The sequence below is a fragment of the Carcharhinus amblyrhynchos genome, unplaced genomic scaffold (genome assembly GCF_965287045.1).
Source record: "Carcharhinus amblyrhynchos unplaced genomic scaffold, sCarAmb.v2.hapA chromosome_354, whole genome shotgun sequence".
NCBI lineage: Eukaryota > Metazoa > Chordata > Chondrichthyes > Carcharhiniformes > Carcharhinidae > Carcharhinus > Carcharhinus amblyrhynchos.
The window spans coordinates 91,267-112,564 of record NW_027650094.1 but is presented as its reverse complement, the minus strand read 5'-3'; the positions used below and the strand labels follow the sequence as shown (position 1 = coordinate 112,564).

General features: G+C 45.0%; 1 protein-coding gene across 1 annotated transcript; it reads right to left on the bottom strand.

Annotated features, from left to right (window-relative positions):
- Positions 1–14,409: 14,409 nt before the first annotated feature.
- Positions 14,410–19,231, bottom strand: LOC145339231 (putative G-protein coupled receptor 139). The gene is made up of 2 exons (XM_080183629.1): positions 18,988–19,231; positions 14,410–15,323 (listed from the first exon to the last, which is right to left on the bottom strand). Exons 1-2 carry the CDS (start codon positions 19,229–19,231, stop codon positions 14,410–14,412), a joined length of 1,158 nt encoding a protein of 385 aa, XP_080039755.1.
- Between the last annotated feature and the right edge of the window lie 2,067 nt (positions 19,232–21,298).

Sequence of the window (21,298 nt, the reverse complement as noted above, 5' to 3'; positions counted from 1 at the left end):
GAGAACGCATCAGCCAATATACTCCTGTTTCTTCCAATTGGACATTCAAACTGTAAATAACAAACAGACTCACAGAGACAGAAAGAATGACAGGTCGAGAGAGAGAGGGCAGTGTTTGCAACAGTGAGAGTGATAGTAAGACAGAGATTGATAGAGAGGGGGAAAGACATAACGACATAGAGAGTGACAGAGTTTGAAAGAATTTCTAACAGATACAGGAAAAAAAAGAGAGACCGAGAGAGAGAGAAGACAGAGAGAGAGAGAGGACAGAGACAAAAATAGACTTTCAAAGAGCAAGAGAGGCAGTGATAGAGGTTGGGGAAATGGACAGAGGATGAGAAAGGAACACAGAGGAAGAGAAATGGGAGGATGTAAGAAGAGAGTGAGAATGAGACTAAATGAGAAAGAAAGACAGAGAGGAAGGCAGAGGGAAATAGTCAAAGGCAGAGAGAAACACAGATACATAAACAGAGAGCAGCAGTGACTGGGAAAGAATGAGACTGAATGAGTGCAATGGACACAGGAAGAACAAAAGTTGGAGCGAGGCAGAGAGAGAGAGAGACAGAGAGAGAGAGACAGAGAGAGAGGGAGGGAGAGAAAGAGATAAAAAAGTAAAGGGGGACAGAGACAGAGATGGAAAGAAAGATTGAGGCCAAACAGGAGATGGAGTCAGACTGAAAGACTGCAGGAGAGGCAGAGGGAGGGGTTGGAGAGAGGGAGATAGAGAGAGGGGCAGAGAGAGAAAAGGAAGCATAGAGAAACATAGAGAGGGGTGGAGAGAAAGAGAGAGAGAGAGATAGAAAGAAAGAGACAGAGAGACAGAAGAACAGAAAGAGACAGAGAGCCATATTTAATGGCTTTAACGATGACCATTAGGTGGACTTATTGGAATATGAGCTCCCTGATTTAGACAGTTAATGCAGCCCAAGAGGAGCCCTGCAGATGTATATAATATGGTGTGTCTAGGTAACCGGAACTCAGGGTGTGTGCACTCAGGGTATGGATGTGAAGGACTGGTGGTTTTATCATTGGACAATTAATACAGAAACTCAGCTAATGTTCCAGGTACCAGAGCTCGAATCCTGTCACAGGGATGGTGTAATTTGAGTATATCTGGAATTCAGAATCTGCTGGTGACAATAAAAACATTGTTGATTTGGGAAAAAACACATCTAGTTCACTAATATAACAGGGAAGAAAATCAATTGCCCTGATGTGGTCAGGCCTAAATGTGACTCCAGGGACACAGCAATGTGGTTGATTCTTAATTGCCCTCTGAACATGGGCAACTAGGGATGGGCAATAAATGGTGGTGGGCCAGAGACACCCAACTCCAAGAATGAATAAAAATACTTTGTACTGGGAAATTTTAAACAAACGGTAAACTGTTTCTTACAGCTGGATAAATACGGAATCCCCCTGAACAACGAGCTAAACTCAAAGCTGGCAGGATTCTTGTTTCACATTATGAATTTATTGATGTGTATTGACACAAACAACTAGATGAGGATTCCCAGCGACATTCAACATTTATAAAGTGACAAATGTAGGCTTACATTAATACTGCAATGAAGTACTGTGAACTAGTCTGGTCATCACAATCCTGTTCGGAATCACTGAGGAAGAATTGAGCATGGCCAACACACCTAACCAGCACGTCTTTCAGACTTGGGAGGAAACTGGTGAAACCACAGGAAACCCACGCAGATACGGAGAGGATGTGCAGACTCTGCTCAGACATTGATCCAAACCAAGAATTGAACCAGCTCTCTGGCATTAAGAGGCCGCGGTGCTAACCACTGTGACACCTCATCTACCGTGATAGTTTGGACAAAGAGATTTCAGAATATCTGCATGGCGGTGCAGCCCATAACATTGCCCCATATCCAGCTGTGGGTTTTGTGAGTGTCCGCCGACCAATATCGATTGGAAGATTCTCCAGGAGGCTGAAACGTTAAGGCAGATGCCTTGAGTTGGCTACGACTAACAGACACTTGTCATACCCCGAATGGAACAGACGGTAATCATGAACTTTTTGAAATTCTCCCAATGGCAACTAATAATATTCGGCTGTGGAGGAAACGTTACCCAGTCCTGAATGAATGGAATCAGCGAGTGGAGATGGGGGAATCCAAAAGGCCATTACAGCCTGAATTACACCCATATTGGAGAGGCAGAGAGCAGCTGACTGGGGAAGAGGACACACTCCTCTGGGGTTCAGGAGTGTCATCCTGAGCCAGCTTCACCATCCCATCCTGGCTGAACTTTACCATGGCCACCCAGGAGTGGCAAACTGAAGATCCTCCCAGTTCCCATGTCTGGTGGCCAGGTATAGATACAGATATTTACTCGTGGGTCAGTGTGGGTAATATCAACAAGGGCAGAACTATCACCGATGTCCAATCTTCACACTTGGGAATGGCCAGGATGGCCGTAGATGTGACTGTACATGGACCGTGCTGGACCATTCCTGGGGCCCATGTTCCTGATAATGGCAGATGTTGATACAAAATGAATGGTCATACACAGGGTGAGTGAATCAAACACAAGGAACAGAGTGGAGAAACTTCACGCCTCTTTCTTCACACCCGGGATCCCGCAGGTGTTTGTTTCTGAAAATGCACCACCCTTCATCAGCCAGTAATTAGATGAAGTTAAGCAGAATTTAACATGATAGGACAGAGCCATATTACCCGTCATCCAATGGCCTGGCAGAAAGAGAGGCCCAAACAGTAAAAGCAGGTTCAGAAAACCAACCCATAGTCTCACTGGACACCAAGCCACCCAGATCCATCTTTAATTATAGGGCTAAACCCCACCCTTCCCTCCACCCCCACACCCCACCACTCTTCAAAAGCTGGAATAGCCCCAGCTGAGTTGCTTATGGGAAGAAATCCCCGCCCAAGGGTAAGCCTGATCCTCCCGTGGGTGGGACATTGGTAAGATATCTAGATGCTCAGTGCTGATCACACCGGCTGGGAGAGGTACTATTAGTAAAGGTTATTAGGAAAGAATCATCACAATAAACCCGTGTGGTGATAAGGCACGTCTCAGTCTGGAACAGGGTCATTTCTTATTAAGTCCACTTGGGACATACCATCCTATGGGATGCTTGATTCAACTGCAAGCCACGAAGCCATCCAAATCTGATCCACCTCTATCAAATCTCCCCTCATTCTTCTACACTCCAGGGAATAAAGTCCTCACCTATTCAATCTCTCTCTGTAACTCAGCTTCTCAAGTCCCGGCAACATCCTTGTGAACCTTCTCTGCACTCTTTCAACCTTATTTACATCCTTCCTGTAACTAGGTGACCAAAACTGTACACAATACTCTAAATTCAGCCTGACCAATGCCTTATATAACCTTACCATAACACTCCAACTTTTATACTCGATACTCCGATTTATCGAGTTATCAAAGTTGTGCCTGAAAAATCAATTCCCAGCACAGCGGGAGCTTTGGAAAGAACTCCTGGCACTCCGGCTCCTGCTCTCCATCTCTGCCAGTGGGAACCTCGGAGTCTGGAATGGACACAGCAGGCTTTGCCCGCTAGACCACATTGTCACCCGATAACGGGAAATCGAGCCACGAGGCTCATGGTGGGAGAGGCGAGCTCCGGTCTGCTGAACCTCACTCACTTCCCAGGCTGAGCAGGAGAAACCGGGCCCAGCATTGAAATTTTAAAAAAGGCTTCCAAAGAGATCAGCTCTCAGCCGTTACTCAGACCTTGAGGGGGGGGGGGGAGGGTGCACTGACTTCAAACAGGTTCCTGAGTTGGACATACACAAATATAAACTACTGAACTGAGGCCTGTGAAACCTGCCCACACAGGGAGCTCCACAGAGTGCAAGCTGCAGAGAGTGAAGCACGGAGAGCTGGGGTAAGTGTGTGGGAGTTTAGTGACGTGGATGGAGATGTATTGCTGTGCCTTGTGTCCCTTACTGCCCAGTCCCTTACGACCAGGTCCAGCACCCAGACGTTTCAGTTCAGAAAGTGATGTAGCACCAACGGAAGCAGCTGATGGGTGAGAAAATCCTTGGAAGGAACACTGAGGGCATCTTCTGATCACCCCCTGCTGATGTGATAGCTTCAGGAAGGCTTCTCGAGGTATTTAACGTTCTGGGGACCCAGGTTCAAACCCTATCACCACATTGGATGGAATTTGAATTGAATAGTAAAAAAAAATCCGGACTTAAAAATCTATTGATGACCATAAGACCATATTTGATCGTTGAAAGAGCCCATTTTGTTCACTGATGTCCTTCAGGTCAGGAAATCTGCTGGGGGGGGGGTGGCGGTGAGGACCAAAACAAAGGTGAATGAACTGAGGTGGAACTGGACAGCAGGACAGTAAGACTCAGAGAAAGAGCAGACACGGTGTGGCTGCTAATCAAAGAGGCCCCGACAGACTGAAATGCATTTGTTTCAATGCAAGGAGTGGTACAGGTAAGGCAGATGGACTTAGAACTTGGATTTGTACTTGGAACTGTGATGTTGTTACTGTTACAGAGATATGGTTAGGGGAAGGAGGGGAATGACAGGGGTGGGACATTTTCACTACTGGTTAAGGAGAATATCACAGCTGTACCTCAGAGGACTCATACAGCAAGGCAATATTTGTAGAGTTCAGAAATTTAAAAAAAAATGTGTAGTCACAATAATCTGGGTTTACTATTGGCTGCCCAACAGCCGTGGTAGACAGAGGAACAGATGTGAAGGCAGATTTTCACAAGGTATAAAAGTAACAAGTTTGTTGCAATGCAAGATTTTATATTCCCCGAAATTGACTGGGACTCACTTTGTGTTCAGTGCTTGGATGGGGCAGAGTTTGTAAGGAGAATCCAGGATGGCTTCTTGAAACATTATCCAGATAGTCCAACAAGGGAAGGGCTGTACTGGACCTGGGATTGGGGAATCAGCCTGGCCCAGCAGTTGACATTTCAGTAGGGGAGCAGTTCAGGAGCAGTGATCAGAATTCAGTAAGGTTCGAAGCAGTGATGGATGAAGACAAGTATAGTCCTCAAATTAAGGTACTGAATTGGGGGAAAGCTAATCAGAAAAAAAAAACTTTGTCGGGAACTGAAGAATGTGGATTGGGGGGGGGGGGGGGCAGATTTTTGAGGGCAAATTCACAACTGGCATGTGGGAGGCTTTAAGTCTAAATTGATAGCAATTAATGACCAGAACATTCCTGTAAGGATGAAGAGTAGGTATGGCAAATTTCAGGAACCTTGCCTAATGAGAGATATTGAGAGCCTAGTCAAATGGAAAAAAAAATGTCAAAACTAGGAGACTGGGAAGGCAAAACAATTGTGGAATACAAGGAAAGTAAAAAGAAATTTTAGCAAAAAGTGAAGAGGGCTAAAAGGGGTCACGAAAATTCTTTGGCCGCTGAATGGAGAAAACTCCCAAGATGTTTTAAACATATACAAAGGACAAGAGGGTAGCCAGGGAGAGGGTTGGCACAGTCAAAGGTGGTGAGGGAATCTGTGTGTGGAGCCAGGAAAATGGGTGAGGGATTAAATGAATACTTTAGAACATAGAACATTAGAACATAGAACATTACAGCGCAGAACAGGCCCTTCGGCCCACGATGTTGCGCCGACCAGCTTTTAAAAAAAAACAACACTGACCCACTAATCAAAACCAATCCCATTTCATCCATAGACCTATCCACAGATCTCTTAAACGCCCCCAAACTAGGCGCATTTACAACTGCAGCTGGCAGGGCATTCCAGTCCCTCACCACCCTCTGGGTAAAGAACCTACCCCTGACATCAGTCCTATAACTACCCCCCCTTAATTTAAAGCCGTGCCCCCTCGTGCTAGCTTTCTCCATCATAGGAAAAAGGCTATCACTATCCACCCTGTCTAAACCTCTAATCATCTTATATGTTTCAATAAGGTCCCCTCTTAGCCGCCTTCTTTCCAGCGAAAACAACCCCAAATCTCTCAGTCTCTCCTCATAGGATCTCCACTCCATACCAGGCAACATCCTGGTAAACCTCCTCTGCACCCTCTCCAAAGCCTCTACATCCTTCCTGTAATGTGGGGACCAGAACTGCACACAATACTCCAAGTGCGGCCGCACCAGAGTAGTGTACAGTTGCATCATGACGCTGCGACTCCTAAATTCAATCCCCCTACCAATAAACGCCAAGACACCGTATGCCTTCTTAACAACCTTATCTACTTGATTCCCAACTTTCAGGGATCTATGTACACATACACCTAGATCCCTCTGCTCCTCCACACTATTCAAAGTCCTCCCGTTAGCCCTATACTCAACACTTTGTATCAATGTTCACTAAAGAGAAGGACTTGGTGAATGATGAGTCAGGGGAGGGGGTTTGAGTCATGTTGAGGTTAAAAAAAGATTCTTGTGAAACATTAATGAAGACAATTCCCCATGGTCTGATGGGATATACCCCATCATACGGAGAGAGGTAAGGTAGGAAATCGCAGGAGACTTGACAGAAGTTTTTTGTTTCCTCACTGGCTACAGGGGAAGAGTAAGAGGATTGGAGAATAGCCAATGTCTGTTTAGGAAGAATAACAAGCATAATCCAGGTATGTACAGGCCAGTGAGTCTTATATCAGTGGTCATGAAATTATTGAAGAGGATCCTTCCAGACAGGTTTTTATCCCATTTGCAAATAAGTGGACTCATAAGCGAGAGGCAATGCGGTGTATTGAAGACAAGACTGTGTCTCACTAAGATGATGAAGTTGTTCGAGGAAGAGATGAAGATGGTTGATGAGGTGAGGGCAATTGCTGTTGTTTACATGAAGTTCAGTAAATCCTCTGACAAGGTCCCTCATGGCAGAATGGTACAGAAGGTGAAGTCGGATGGGATCAGAGGTGAGCCGGCAAGGTGGATACAAAACTGGACTTGTCATAAAAGACAGAGGGTAGCTGTGGAAGGGTGCATTTCTGAGCAGAGTGTTGTGACCAGTGACCTTCCTCAGAGATCAGTGCTGGGACATTTTCATTTTGTAATATATAACTACTATCTATCAATCTGTCTGCCTATTTATCTACCTATCTATCCGTCCGACCATCCGTCCATCCATCCATCCGACCATCCGTCCATCTATCCATCCATCCATCCATCATCCATCCATCATCCATCCATCATCCATCCATCCATCTATCCATCCATCCATCCATCCATCATCCATCCATCCATCATCCATCCATCATGAGGTCCATAGGACTTCATAGGAGGTCCTATGAGGAGAGGCTGAGGGATTTGGGGTTGTTTTCGTTAGAAAGAAGGCGGCTAAGAGGGGATCTTATTGAAACATATAAGATGATTAGAGGTTTAGATAGGGTGGATAGTGATAGCCTTTTTCCTCGGATAGTGAAACCTAGCACGAGGGGGCATGGCTTTAAATTAAGGGGTGGTAGTTATAGGACGGATGTCAGGGGTAGGTTCTTTACCCAGAGGGTGGTGAGGGATTGGAATGCCCTGCCTGCTGCAATTGTAAATGTGCCTAGTTTGGGGGCGTTTAAGAGATCCGTGGATAGGTTTATGGATGAAACGGGTTTGGTTTAGGTTAGTGGGTCATTGTTTTGTAACTGGTCGATGCAACATCGTGGGCCGAAGGGCCTGTTCTGCGCTGTAATGTTCTATGTTCTATGTTCTACCATCCATCCATCCATCCATCATCCATCCATCCATCCATCCACCCATCCATCCATCCATCATCCATCCACCCATCCATCCATCCATCATCCATCCATCCATCCATCCATCATCCATCCATCATCCATCATCCATCCATCCATCAATCCACCCATCCATCCATCCATCATCCATTCATCCATCCATCCATCATCCATCCATCATCCATCCATCATCCATCCATCCATCCACCCATCAATCCATCCATCATCCATCCATCATCCATCCATCCATCCATCATCCATCCATCCAACCATCCATCCATCCACCCATCCATCCATCCATCCATCATCCATCCATCCATCCATCCATCCATCATCCATCCATCCATCCATCATCCATCCATCAATCCATCCATTATCCATCCATCATCCATCCATCCATCCATCATCCATCCATCCATCCATCCATCATCCATCCATCCATCCATCCATCCATCATCCATCCATCCATCCATCCATCATCCATCCATCATCCATCCATCCATCCATCCATCCATCATCCATCCATCATCCATCCATCCATCCATCCATCATCCATCCATCATCCATCCAACCATCCATCCATCATCCATCCATCATCCATCCATCATCCATCCATCCATCCATCCATCATCCATCCATCCATCATCCACCCATCATCCATCCATCATCCATCCATCCACCCATCCATCCATCATCCATCCATCCATCCATCCATCCATCATCCATCCATCCATCCATCCATTCATCCCTCCATCCACCCGCCCATCCATCCATCGTCCATCCATCCATCATCCATCCATCCATCCATTTATGTATATATAGGAACGGATTTGATTTGTAAATGTGCGGACAGCAGACAGAACTACCAACCCAGATATCAGCCTGGAAAACATTTTCTGCACTCCATCTATTGCAAGAACATCCTTCCTCGGACAAGGACCCCCAAACTGCACGCAGTGCTCCAGGTGAGGCCTCACCAACACCCTATACAATTGCAGTGAATCATCTCTATTCCTGTAGTCAAATCCTCCCGCTACAAAGGCCAACATGCCACTTGTGTTCTTTACTGCCTGCTGTACCTGCATACTTACCAACTGATACATGAGGGCTCCAAGGTCTCACTGTGTATCCATCCCCCTCAATTTAAAACCATTTAAGTAGTAATCTGTCCTCCTATTTATTCCTGTCAAAGTGAGTAACTGCACATTTATCCAAATTATACTGCCACTGCCATGCTTATGCCTACATTTAGCCGCCCATACAATGTCAAAGCAGCTCTGCGTCCTTCTCACAGCTCACCCTCCCTCCCAACTTGTGTCATCCTCAAATTTGGAGCTAATATATTTAGTTCACTCTTCCAAATCATTCATACATTATGTGAACAGTTGAGGTCCAAACACTGATCCATGCAGATCCCTAATGGTCACACTGCCAATCAGAGGAAAAAAGATCCATCTTTACCAACACTTTGCTTCCTCTGTGTTAAACAGATTTCTCTACATCTCAAGATAGAGAGATCAGCCAGATGGTTAATATATTTTCCTGAAAGGAAGGGATTCTAAAGGGGCGCAGATCAGCTATATATCCAATATCTCTTCCCAAAGGGAGGAAAACGAGAGAGAGCATAGGTTTAAGGTGAGAGGGAAGATACACAATAGGGTCCAGAGGGGCATTTGTTTCACACAGAGGGTGGTGAGTTTCTGGAACTAGTTGTCAGAGGTAGCAGTAGAGTCGGGTACAATTTTGTCTTTTAAAAAGTGTTTCAGCAGTTATGTGAGTAAAGTGGCTATCGGGGGATTATGGGCCAAGAGCGACAAAATTGGGACGAGATTTGTCGTTAAAAAAAGGTGGCATGGACAAGTTGGGCTAAAGGACCTGTTTCCATGTTGTAAATGTCTGTCACTCTATCACTCTAAGATATTACCTGCATTCCCCATGATTTCACTTTACATAGAAATCTCTTTTATGAGGCCTTATCACAAGCTAGCTGAAGGTCCAAATAAACCACGTGCACTGTTTCTCCTGAGTGAACTGTACAAGTTATATCCTCTAAGAATTCCACTAGATCCGTCAAGCATGATTTCATAGAACATACATAGAACATAGAACACCACAGCGCAGAACTGGGTAAAGAACCTACCCCTGACATCCGTCCTGTAGCTACCCCCCCTTAATTTAAAGCCATGCCCCCTTGTGCTAGCTTTCTCCATCCGAGGAAAAAGGCTATCACTATCCACCCTATCTAAACCTCTAATCATCTTATATGTTTCAATAAGATCCCCTCTTAGCCGCCTTCTTTCCAACGAAAACAACCCTAAATCATAGAACATAGAACATAGAACATAGAACATTACAGCGCAGAACAGGCCCTTCGGCCCACGATGTTGCGCCGACCAGTTACAAAAACAATGACCCACTAGCCTATACCAATCCCTTTTCGTCCATAAACCTATCCAGAGATCTCTTAAACGCCCCCAAACTAGACGCATCTACAACTGCAGCAGGCAGGGCATTCCAATCCCTCACCACCCGCTGGGTAAAGAACCTACCCCTGACATCCGTCCTGTAGCTACCCCCCCTTAATTTAAAGCCATGCCCCCTCGTGTACAGTCTCTCCTCATAGGACCTCCCCACCATACCTTTGGGAAGAGATATTGGATATATAGCTGATCTGTGCCCCCTTAGAATCCCTTCCTTTCAGGAAAATATATTAACCATCTGGCTGATCTCTCTATCTTGAGATGTAGAGAAATCTGTTTAACACAGAGGAAGCAAAGTGTTGGTAAAGATGGATCTTTTTTCCTCTGATTGGCAGTGTGACCATTAGGGATCTGCATGGATCAGTGTTTGGACCTTATTTCCCCTTTGTAAATCCATACGGATTTTGTCTGATTATATCACAGCTTTCCAAGTGCTGAGTTATGATAATAGACTTCGGCTCGTTCCCCTGTGCTGGCGATAGATTCACTGGGATGAGTAAATGTTATCATTGAACGTGTATCTGTAAAATGGTGACATGTAGATCAGTCACAGAATAACAACAAAGAGCATCTTATACACAGATTTAAAAAACTATAATGATAATAGTCACTTGTCAGAAACATAAATAACTCCAAGGATCACAAAGTATATCGTCTTCAACATTTCAAATGCCTGATACATTTTCAGTCTGAAACAAGGCTTCCATTCGCTCTGCAGGTAATCTCAGTGTTAACTCAATGGTGATACATTGCCAAAGTCTTCGATATGTACCCTGTGGTATCCCCTCTGGGATACTTACATCGAAATATAACTTAGATTTTCTTCACAAGAATAAACACTTGGCGACATTGAAAATATTTATTCGTGGTATTGTTGTGCTGTGGACAATGTTGTATGTTCTATGTTCTATAATCCATTTAGCGTCAGTAATTGTGACTCCAATTTCATACAATAAAGTATCTGCAACAAATTCAACAACCTGGACCACAACAACTGAATCTTTGTCCTGCAGCTCCAAATTCCTTGACAGCCCAGAGAAGACGTCCTCAACTGGGGTCCAAAGATGTGCGGGTTAGGTTGATTGGCCGTGCTAAGAAATTGCCCCTTAGTGTCCAGGGATGTGTAGGTTAGAGGGATTAGTGGGTATAATATGTAGGGATATGGGGGTAGGGCCCGGGTGGGATTGTATTCAGTGCAGACTCGATGGGCCGAAGGGCCTCCTTCTGCACTGTAGGGTTCGATGGGGTATGAAAAAAGAAACACAGTTCTTTCAATCCTGGCCATACAGATCAGTGTCTGTTTCTCCATGATCTCCCCAATTGCAAAGACATTTATTTTTCTGACCCTTCTGAATGGTCCCCTGAACACGGTTGCTATGGTTATGCTGATGATCCTCCCTATTGATGGGGTGGGGGGAGGCATGGTTACGCAGTGGACAGCACTGCCGCCTAACGACACCAAGGATGCATGTTTGATTCCTGGTTTGGGGCACCGTTGGTGTGAGGTTTGCACATTCTCCCCATGTCTGCGTGGGTTTCTTCCAGGTGCTCTGCTTTCCTCCAATGAGGTGTGGCTTAGTTGGCTTAGCCATGCTAAATTGCCCCTTAATGTCAGGGGGCATTTGTTAGGTTTATTGCCTGGGTTATGGAGATATGGTCTGGGTGGGATTGTGGTCAGTGCAGACTGAATGGGCTGACTGGCCTCCATCTGCACTGTAGGCATTGTCCGATTCTATTCTACAGCTCCTGTCATAGTCCACATCGGGTATAAGAATTCAAAACTTTTTTTGTAATCATTCATGGGACATGGGCTCTTGCCTGACCAGTATTTATTGTCCATTCCAACATTCACTGGGAGGACAATTGAGAGTCAAACACGCTGCTGTGGCTCTCGAGTCACACGTCAAGACGACAAATTTCCTTCCCAAAATGCATGTGTGAGCCAGATGGGTTATTCCGACAATTGTTTCATGAACATCCGTAGAATCTTATTTCCAGATATTTCTTATTGAATTCGAATTCCATCTTGGACATGGGTGTGACCATATCATGGACAAGGTGGATCGAAGGGCCTGTTTCCATGCTATTAACCACTATGACTATCAAAATGTGATTAGACAGTTGAATGGGTAAGGTGGGTAGAGAGGGACATGGTTCAAACGTGGGCAATCGGGAGTATCTTAGTGTTCAACAAGATGGAAACGTGTTGTTGCAAAAGGCATGTTTCAATGCTACAAATCTCTATGACTCTATAATTCTATGACTGTAGGGAACCAAATTTGGATTACGACAATGCATTTGTGGTCATTAGTAGAATCTTAAGGCAGATATTTTTTACTCTATTTGAATTTCATTAGCAGCTGTGGTAGGATTTGAACACTGGTGCCAAACACTGGTGAATATTGTCTGACATTCTGGATTAACAGTTTAGCAACAATACCAGTCGGCCTGTGACATCCTTGAGACAAGCCTAAGGGCTGAGACTGCTTCAACACTATCTCGTCGGTCTCTGACACTGTCTTACTGGCTTCACGCTCTCCTATCCCTGACCACTGACCAGATATGGTGAAGATATTTCACGGGGTGTGAGTGCCTCCTGAAACATGGCATCCAAATAACTTTCCTCCTCCCTGATGTGTCTCAGCTTTCCAAGCTCAGGCTTCAGCTGATCAACTCTGAGATGGACTTCATCACGCAACCAACATTTACTGGAGATAAGTTCCCTGGGAACCACATTGTCCACCAGCTCCCACATCATGCAGCTACAATACATCATCTGGCCCTGCATCTCGATCTTAATGGATTAGTTCTAATTTGGCCCCTTTTCCACTTGCTAGTTTCTTTGAGAAAATGTCTCTCTAAATCTCACAGACAGTATCCCATCAGCAAGAATCTAAATCCACTTTCAATCTGTAAAGATGAGAAAGGGTTTTTGCATTAATTTGTGGGAAGTGAGTCTCGCTGGCTGACCAGCATTTATCTCCATCCCTATTTGCTCCTGAATGGTGGTTGTGGGTCGACTGCATTGCTACGGCTATGGATTCACATGGCCATCTCTGGCTGAGAATCTTTTCTTGTCCATCCCAAGTTGCCAGAGAGACATTGAGAGTCAATTATTTCTTTTTTCTCTAATCCCATTACACTTGGCTGCTTCTCTGTTACACATAAGTGCTCGATGGGCTCCATTATAATTTCAGGTTTCTTTTATTCTTCTCTTTAAACTATATTTAATCTGAGAATTCTAAAAGTTCTCGTGTCTTTCTGTTTCTTTGAAGTTTCTTGGCAAATTTGAGAAGCCTCTTCGAACCCAGAAACTTTGCAAAATTGTTAAAATAACTTCCTCCCTTAGTTTATTTTAAAGATTTAAGAATGCGCAGATCCCTTCTTTTGAAATATGTTATTTATTTAAGATTGTTTAGAACCCAGACACGAGAATGATGGACTGTTCAACTCCCTCAGTTGGTTTGCTTTAAAAATATAATTCTGTTCAGATCCAGGACAAGGCTCCAAACTGTTATGATGCAAGGTTAATCCCCTTTTATTTTGAACCATCATCTGCTACAATTATAGCACAGGAAGGTGTGAACTGTTTTTAATTAACATCAGAGTTTCATCAATATAAAGACCAGACACTCGCTGTACGTGAACAATTAACAAGGTATTTTATTTAAATAAGCAAGAAGTTCAACTAAATAAGTGACATATTAATTGAGGTATGGTTCAAGTAAAATGCTATTCAAATAATACAAAGAACATTCAATACCAAAACAATAATAATGGAATTTGAGTGACGCTCAAATGACTGATACAACCAGGCTTGATGGAATTTGGAACTTGTTTGAATTATTCTGTAGTTGCCTGCTGTCTGTAATGTCTTTCTGATTCAGCATCTCTCTGTTAGAGAGCTGGATAATTCTCTTAACTACTACTTAAAATGGCAGGCCTGGAGCTCTACTCCATAGATGAATGGTAGCTTTTGACTGACTGCACTGGCCTCTGGATACCGTCACAAGATGTTCTTCTAATGGGTGTTGCTTTGGTCTTTCATATTTAAAATGACCTTACAATATTCAGACGCTTCAAGGCCTCTCTCTTGCTACCTGTCTATACCTCTGTCACTGTTGCTCCCATTGCCTCTTTCTCTTTTACTCTTTCTGTCTCTCTCCCTCTCTGTCTGTCATTATTTCTGTCTCTGTGAGGCTGTTTGTTGATTTAAAGTTTGAATATCCAGTAACAGGAGATGAGGATATTGTGGCTATAATTTCCTCTCATGTGTAACCAATTGAAGAATTGTAGTAAAGGGAAACTTCAACATTTGATGAAGCTGCTGTCTGAAGTGAGACTGTGTTATGGCATAAATCACAGTGTTTGTGCAGCAACTAAGGAGCTGTAACATTGAGCCCAATTCCATAACAAAAGCATCTAACCATACTGATTGAGAGCCCAAATAATACAGCCGACTCCATACAGAATAAACCATTAATATTGACCATAAAAGGATGAAATTGGCTGAGATAACAAACAGTAAAATGATGGATTTCCTTCGACTCTCCATCTCTGGGTCTCTGGGGTTCTCCCCACTGCTATGAGCCCGGAGTCTCCTGCGGGCTCTGCTGCTCACTAAAATGTGTCTGACAGTGAGTACATTGAGCAGCAGAATCAGGATGAATGGGACAGTCGGGGTTAGAATGTAGTGGAGAAACTCGATCGTCCCCCAAACCGGAGATTCCACAACATCCCATAGGAAATTACAAAACCAGGGGTCATTCCTCAGCTGATATTCATTTAATAACATAAAATACCAGAAAATGTTCTTTAAACAGCTCAGCACCGTCACTGTTCCCAGAACCACAGTCGCTGATTTCTCAGTGCAATATTTAATTTTCAGCTTGGGGCAGCAAATGGCCACAAATCGATCAAAGGTGAAAGTGACGGTGAACCAGACAGAACAGTCAGTGGCTGCATAAAGCAGGACGGCGTGGATGTTACACACGGGGACCGATTGCAAGAATTCAAACTGTTCAAGATAAGCAATGGGAATGTGTCTCAATATCAGGTCGAGGATAATGACCAGCAGATCCCCCACTGACATGGCCACCAGGTAACGAGTGACACATTTGGACAGACCACAGTTTCTCCTCACCAGGGTCACAATTGTGATTATGTTCGCTGTCAGGAAGGGAAATAAAGAATAAAATTAGACGGCAGCCAGGGGAAGAAGTTATTTAGATTGAGGATGGATGACAGGAAAACAAATGTTTCCGAAAACAATCACTTAAATCTCTGTTTTTTTTAACCAGCCTGACTTTTGGAGTGTGAGATGAAAATGGAGCATTGGAAGAAACCCATGGAGACACAGTGAGAAGGTCCAAACTCCATACAGACAGTAACCGAAGCCAGGAATTGAAAGCAGTTTGTGATGCGGAGTCAGCAGTGCTGACCACTGTGTCACCATGTTGCAGTAGGAAGTCGCCCAACACCAGGTTAAATTCCAACAGGTTCATTTGGTAGCACAAGGTACAAGCTTTCGGAGCGCTGTCCCTTCATCAGTTAAGTGGGAGTTCTGTTCACAAACAGAGCATATAAAGACACAAACTCAATTTACAAAATAATGGTTAGAATGAGAGTCTTTACAGGTTATCAAGTCTTAAAGGTACAGACAATGTGAGTGGAGAGAGGGTTAAGCACAGGTTAAAGAGATGCATAGTGTCTTCAGCCAGCACGGTTAGTGAGATTTTGCAAGCCCAGGCAAGTCGTGGAGATTACGGATAGTGTGACATCAACACAAGGTCCCCGTTGAGGTTGTCCTCATGTGTGTAGAAGTTGGCTATTAATCTTTGTTCAGTGAATCTGTGTCGTGTGTCATGAAGGCCACCTGGAGAAGGCTTACACGAAGATGAGAGACCGAATGCCTGTGACCACTGATGAGTTCCCCAACAGGAAGAGAACACTCTTACCTCATCATTGTTGAGCAGTGTTCATTCATCCGTTGTCATAGAGTCTGCGTGGTCTCCCCAATGTACCATGCCTCAGGACATCCTTTCCTGCAGCTTAGACAACATTGGCCAAGTTGCAAGTGTGTGTACCATCTACCTGGTGGATGGTGTTCTCATGTGAGAAGGCGAATGGGATGCTAGCCTTTATAGCGAGGGGGATAGAATATAAAAGCAGGGAGGTCCTGCTGCAACTGTACAGGGCACTGGTGAGGCCGCAGCTGGAGTACTGTGTGCAGTTTTGGTCGCCACACTTGCGGAAGGATATATTGGCCTTGGAGGGAGTGCAGAGGAGGTTCACTAGGCTGATACCGGAGATGAGGGGGTTGGACTATGAAGAGAGACTAAATAGACTGGGTCTGTACTCGTTGGAGTTTAGAAGGATGAGGGGGGATCTTATAAAGACGTATAAGATAATGAAGGGGATGGATAGGGTAGAGGTAGAGAGATTCTTCCCGCTTAGAAAGGATAGCAGGACTAGAGGGCACAGCATCAAGATAAGGTGGGGGGCAGTTTAGATCAGAGTTGAGAAGGAACTTCTTCACTCAAAGGGTGGTGAATCTCTGGAATTCTCTGCCCGTTGAAGTGGTGGAGGCTACCTCGCTGAGTATGTTTAACTCACGGGTAGATAGGTTTCTGATAGGCAAGGGGATTAAGGGTTATGGGGAGAGAGTGGGAAAGTGGAACTGATCCACTTCAGATCAGCCATGATCTTATTGAATGGCGGGGCAGGCTCGAAGGGCTAGATGGCCTACTCCTGCTCCTATTTCTTATGTTCTCATGTGAGATGATGGCATCCGTGTCGATGATCCAGCTTGTCTGTTCACTGTTCACAGGACATCAGTTTAAAAAAAAACCCTCTGCAACAACCCTCTGTCTACTGTCATCAAGGCAGTTTTGTCTCCATTTGCCTGCCTCACTCTGGGTTCTGTGAGATTTAACATTATGCAACAACCTACCATGTGGTACCTTATCAAAAGCCTTGTTAAAGTCGATGTAGACAACATGAACCACACTGCCCTCATCTCCCTTCTTTGTTACCCCTTCAAAAAAAATTATTTGTGACACGTGATTTTCCATTCACAAAATCGTGTTGACTGTCCCTAATCAATCCGTGTGTCTGTAAATTCCTGTCGATCCGGTCTGTTAAGATACTTGTACCAGCTTTCCCACTACAGATGTGGGGCTCACCAGCCCTTTCTCACTGCAGGCCCTTCTTAACGATTTGTTTCCCTCCAATCTTCAGGTACCTCACCAATGTCTATCGATTATTCAAATATCTCCACTAGGGAACCTACAATTTCCTCCCTAGACTCCCAAAATGTCCTGAGATACACTTCATCCGATCCCAGGGATTTATTTACCTTGATGCAGTTTAAGGTTTCCAGCACCTCCTTCTCTGATCTATTCAAGCCCATCACAATGTATTTCCCAAGTTACTTCACATCCATGCTTTTCTCAACATTGAAGGGTGGACATTCACGATGGCCACCATCAGCACAAAACAGGAAGAAACAATAATCTTACACTCGATTGGCATGGAATACAAGTACCAGGGTTTGCTTTCAACAGTGGGAGAAAGCTTCAGGGTTCAGTGAATAGCTACCATCCATGGTACCGAATGTATTTGCTGCTGTCCCACTATGGCCTCCAGGACCATGGAAACTCAGCGAACCCTCCCTCAGCAGGAAAGATGTTAATCAGTTCACCAGGTTAGAAAAACTCAAACCAATGCTGGTACAAAGGAAAAGCCAAACAGGCAGCCTGAATGATTATCTTCCAGTGAATCTAATATTATGAAATGCATCAAAAGGTTACCCCTGGTAAGAATCAATTCCGGCCTCCTAGATTGCCTGGAACCACTACAGTTCACGTACCTCCACAACAGGTCCACAGACGATATATCGCAGGCCACAGAGTCAACCCTGGAACACAGACTCTTGTTTATTGACTACATCTCAGTCTTCATCTCCATTATTCCTATGAAACACATGTCCAAAATCTGTGGCCTGGGATTCGGATCCTGCCTCTGGAATTGGATCCTGAACTTCCTAACCCACAGGCAGCAATAAATAAGAATAGTAAACAAGGCCTCCTTCACAATCAACCTCAACAGCAGTGCCCCACAAGGCTGTGTCCTCATCCTTTTACTGTATCCCTTACACACCGATGACCGTGTGGCCAAATACCACTCCAACTTGATTTACAATGTTGCTGATGATAAAACTATAGTGGGTCGGATTTCAAACAATGATGAAACAGAGTACAGGAATGAGACAGAGAACCTGGTGAACTGGTGCAGCAACAATAACCTCACCTTCAATTTCAACAAAGCAAAGGAGATAGGCAGCATCTTCAAGAAGCAGAGTAGAGTACATATACCTGTTCACATCAATGGGATGAAGTTGATTCTGTGGCCTGTTGACTGGGTGGGTGATTAGCAGTGAACTGGTGTTATACGTTGAGGGCTAAAGGATTCAAACATTTGCGCACGATGGAATAGCGTTTGAGCTCACAAGTCTATGGAAATTCACAGCACACAGAAGACATCGTAGCCCATAGGCCCTGAGACAGTTGTCAGTGGCTGGAAGAATTAATAACTGGATACAGAGATTCGACAGAAACAACAAGAGCAGCAAACCATGTACAGTAAATGACAAGAAAATCAATAAGTTAAACAGCCTTTCTAGAATTAGGAACTGGGCACAGGGGACAGGACTTCACAATCTCACTCTTCCCCAAGCTGCAAAATCCCACTCATGTTCAACAGACCTTTCCATGCTCGGCCCTCCTCTGACCGATTCCCGTGGTGGTCCGGCCAATTCCAGCCAGGAACTTACCTGGAAGACCAACAATCGCCAGGAGGGGGTAGTATAAGCATTGGATCGCCTTCAGTAGACATTGAACCCGATCAGCTGATGTCAACCACCAGCCATCTGAAGAAAACTCAGAAAACCACAGGAGAAAGCTCTTGTCTTTGGGCAGAACATTCCAGTCCGTTCTCCTCAGACTCTGATCCGTTGTTGGAACATTCCATTCCATTGTTCCTGGATTCTGGTCCGTTGTTGAAACATTCCGATCCATTGTTCCCTGATTCTGATTTCCCCTCTCCCTCCCTCTCTCTCCACAGCCGCTGATCTCTGTCAGTGTCGGAGTTGTTGCTCCTACTGACTCAATGGGACAACACATTGAACGGATTCCCTTATTAATAGAAGAGGGAAAACCCTTTCCGCACACTAATCAGATCCATGGAGACTCACATCAGTTACAGTCACTAAACAAACAGTTCAATTAACCCCGTTCAATCCAACACTTCTCAAATCACAATGGAATAGAACATGTACCTAACCTGGATAATGGTGGAGACTCACTGAGATCGGGACAAGTGGAAACAGTGGAGACACTGGCCATAAACTTTCAATCTTCCCAATTCTTCCAAAATTCATTTTATGGGATGTGGGTATGGCTGTCTAGTCCCTGCATTTATTGGGCATCCCTTGCTATCCTTAGGAATGTGGTGATGCGCTCCCTTTTTGAACCATTGCAGACTGTCCATTTACATAAGAACAAAAGAACATAAGAAATAGGAGCAGGAGTAGGCCATCTAGCCCTTCGAGCCTGCCCCGCCATTCAATAAGATCATGGCTGATCTGAAGTGGATCAGTTCCACTTCCCCGCTCTCTCCCCATAATCCTGAATTCCCCTGTCTATCAGAAACCTATCTACCCGTGACTTAAATATATTTAGTGAGGTAACCTCCACCACTTCAATGGGCAGAGAATTCCAGAGATTCACCACCCTTTGAGTGAAGAAGTTCCTTCTCAACTCCATTCTAAACTGCCCCCCCTTATCTTGATGCTGTGCCCTCTAGTCCTGCTATCCTTTCTAAGCGGGAAGAATCTCCTTACCTCTACCCGATCCATCCCCTCCATTATCTTATACGTCTCTATTTTACAGTATTTTACAGTAATTCTACAGTGCTGCAGCAGGACATAGGCAAAGAGAAAGGGAAAAGGAACGTAGCAGTGATTGGGGATAGTGGGGTGAAGGGTATTGACACTGTCCTTTGTCACAATGACAAAGTGCACAGAAGGGTGTGTTGTCTGCCTGGTGCTCGGGTACAGGATGTCACATCCGGGCTGCAGAGGAACCTGGAGTGGGAGGGTGAGAATCCAGTTGTCGTGGTACATGTGGGTGCCAACGACGTAGGCAAAATGCGAACTGAGGATCTGGGGAGGGAGTATGAAAAGCTGGGAATGGAATTAAAAAGTAGAACCGACAAGGTGGTTATCTCTGGGCTACTGCCTGAACCGAGTGCAGACGGGCGTAGGGTTGACAGGATTAAGGAAGTGAATGGGTGGCTCAGGGATTGGTGTGGGAGGAATGGGTTTGAATTTATGGGGCATTGGCACCAGTATTGGGGTAGGTGGGACCTGTTCGGGCGGGATGGGGTTGGTCTGAACCGTGCTGGGACCAGAGTGCTGGCGAATTGAGTAAAGAGGACTGTAGACAGGGCTTTAAACTAATTAGGGGGGGGAGGGTGCGAGGGTAGGTGACATTACAAGGTCTAAAGTTAAGGAGAGGGTACAGGTAAGGGAAGAGGCCGAGGATGTCCCAATAATAGAGGGAGTAGGGGGCGTGAGTATAGTTGGTGGCGCTGCGGCAAATAGGGTCCAGGTGAAGGCTGGGATGAAAGCGCTTTATCTGAATGCACAAAGAATTCAGAATAAAGTGGATGAGCTGGTGGCGCAGATCAACACAAATGGATACGATCTGGTGGCCATTACAGAGATGTGGCTGCAGGGTGACAGGGACTGGGAGCTGAATGTACAGGGCTATCAAGTGTTTAGGAAGGATAAGCAGGAGGGAAAAGGGGGGGGCGTAGCTCTGCTGATTAAGGATAGCATCATGGTGGTAGCAAGGGATGATATTGGAGCCAAGGAGCAGAGGGTGGAATCGTTGTGGGTGGAGATTAGGAACAGCAAAGGGAGGAAGACGCTGGTGGGTGTCGTCTATAGGCCACCGAATAATGATCTGGAAGTGGGGCGGGCTGTTAACGCGCAAATAAGTGTGGCGTGCAGGAATGGGACGGCCGTAGTTATAGGGGATTTCAATCTGCATATTGATTGGTCGACCCATGTTGGACGCGGG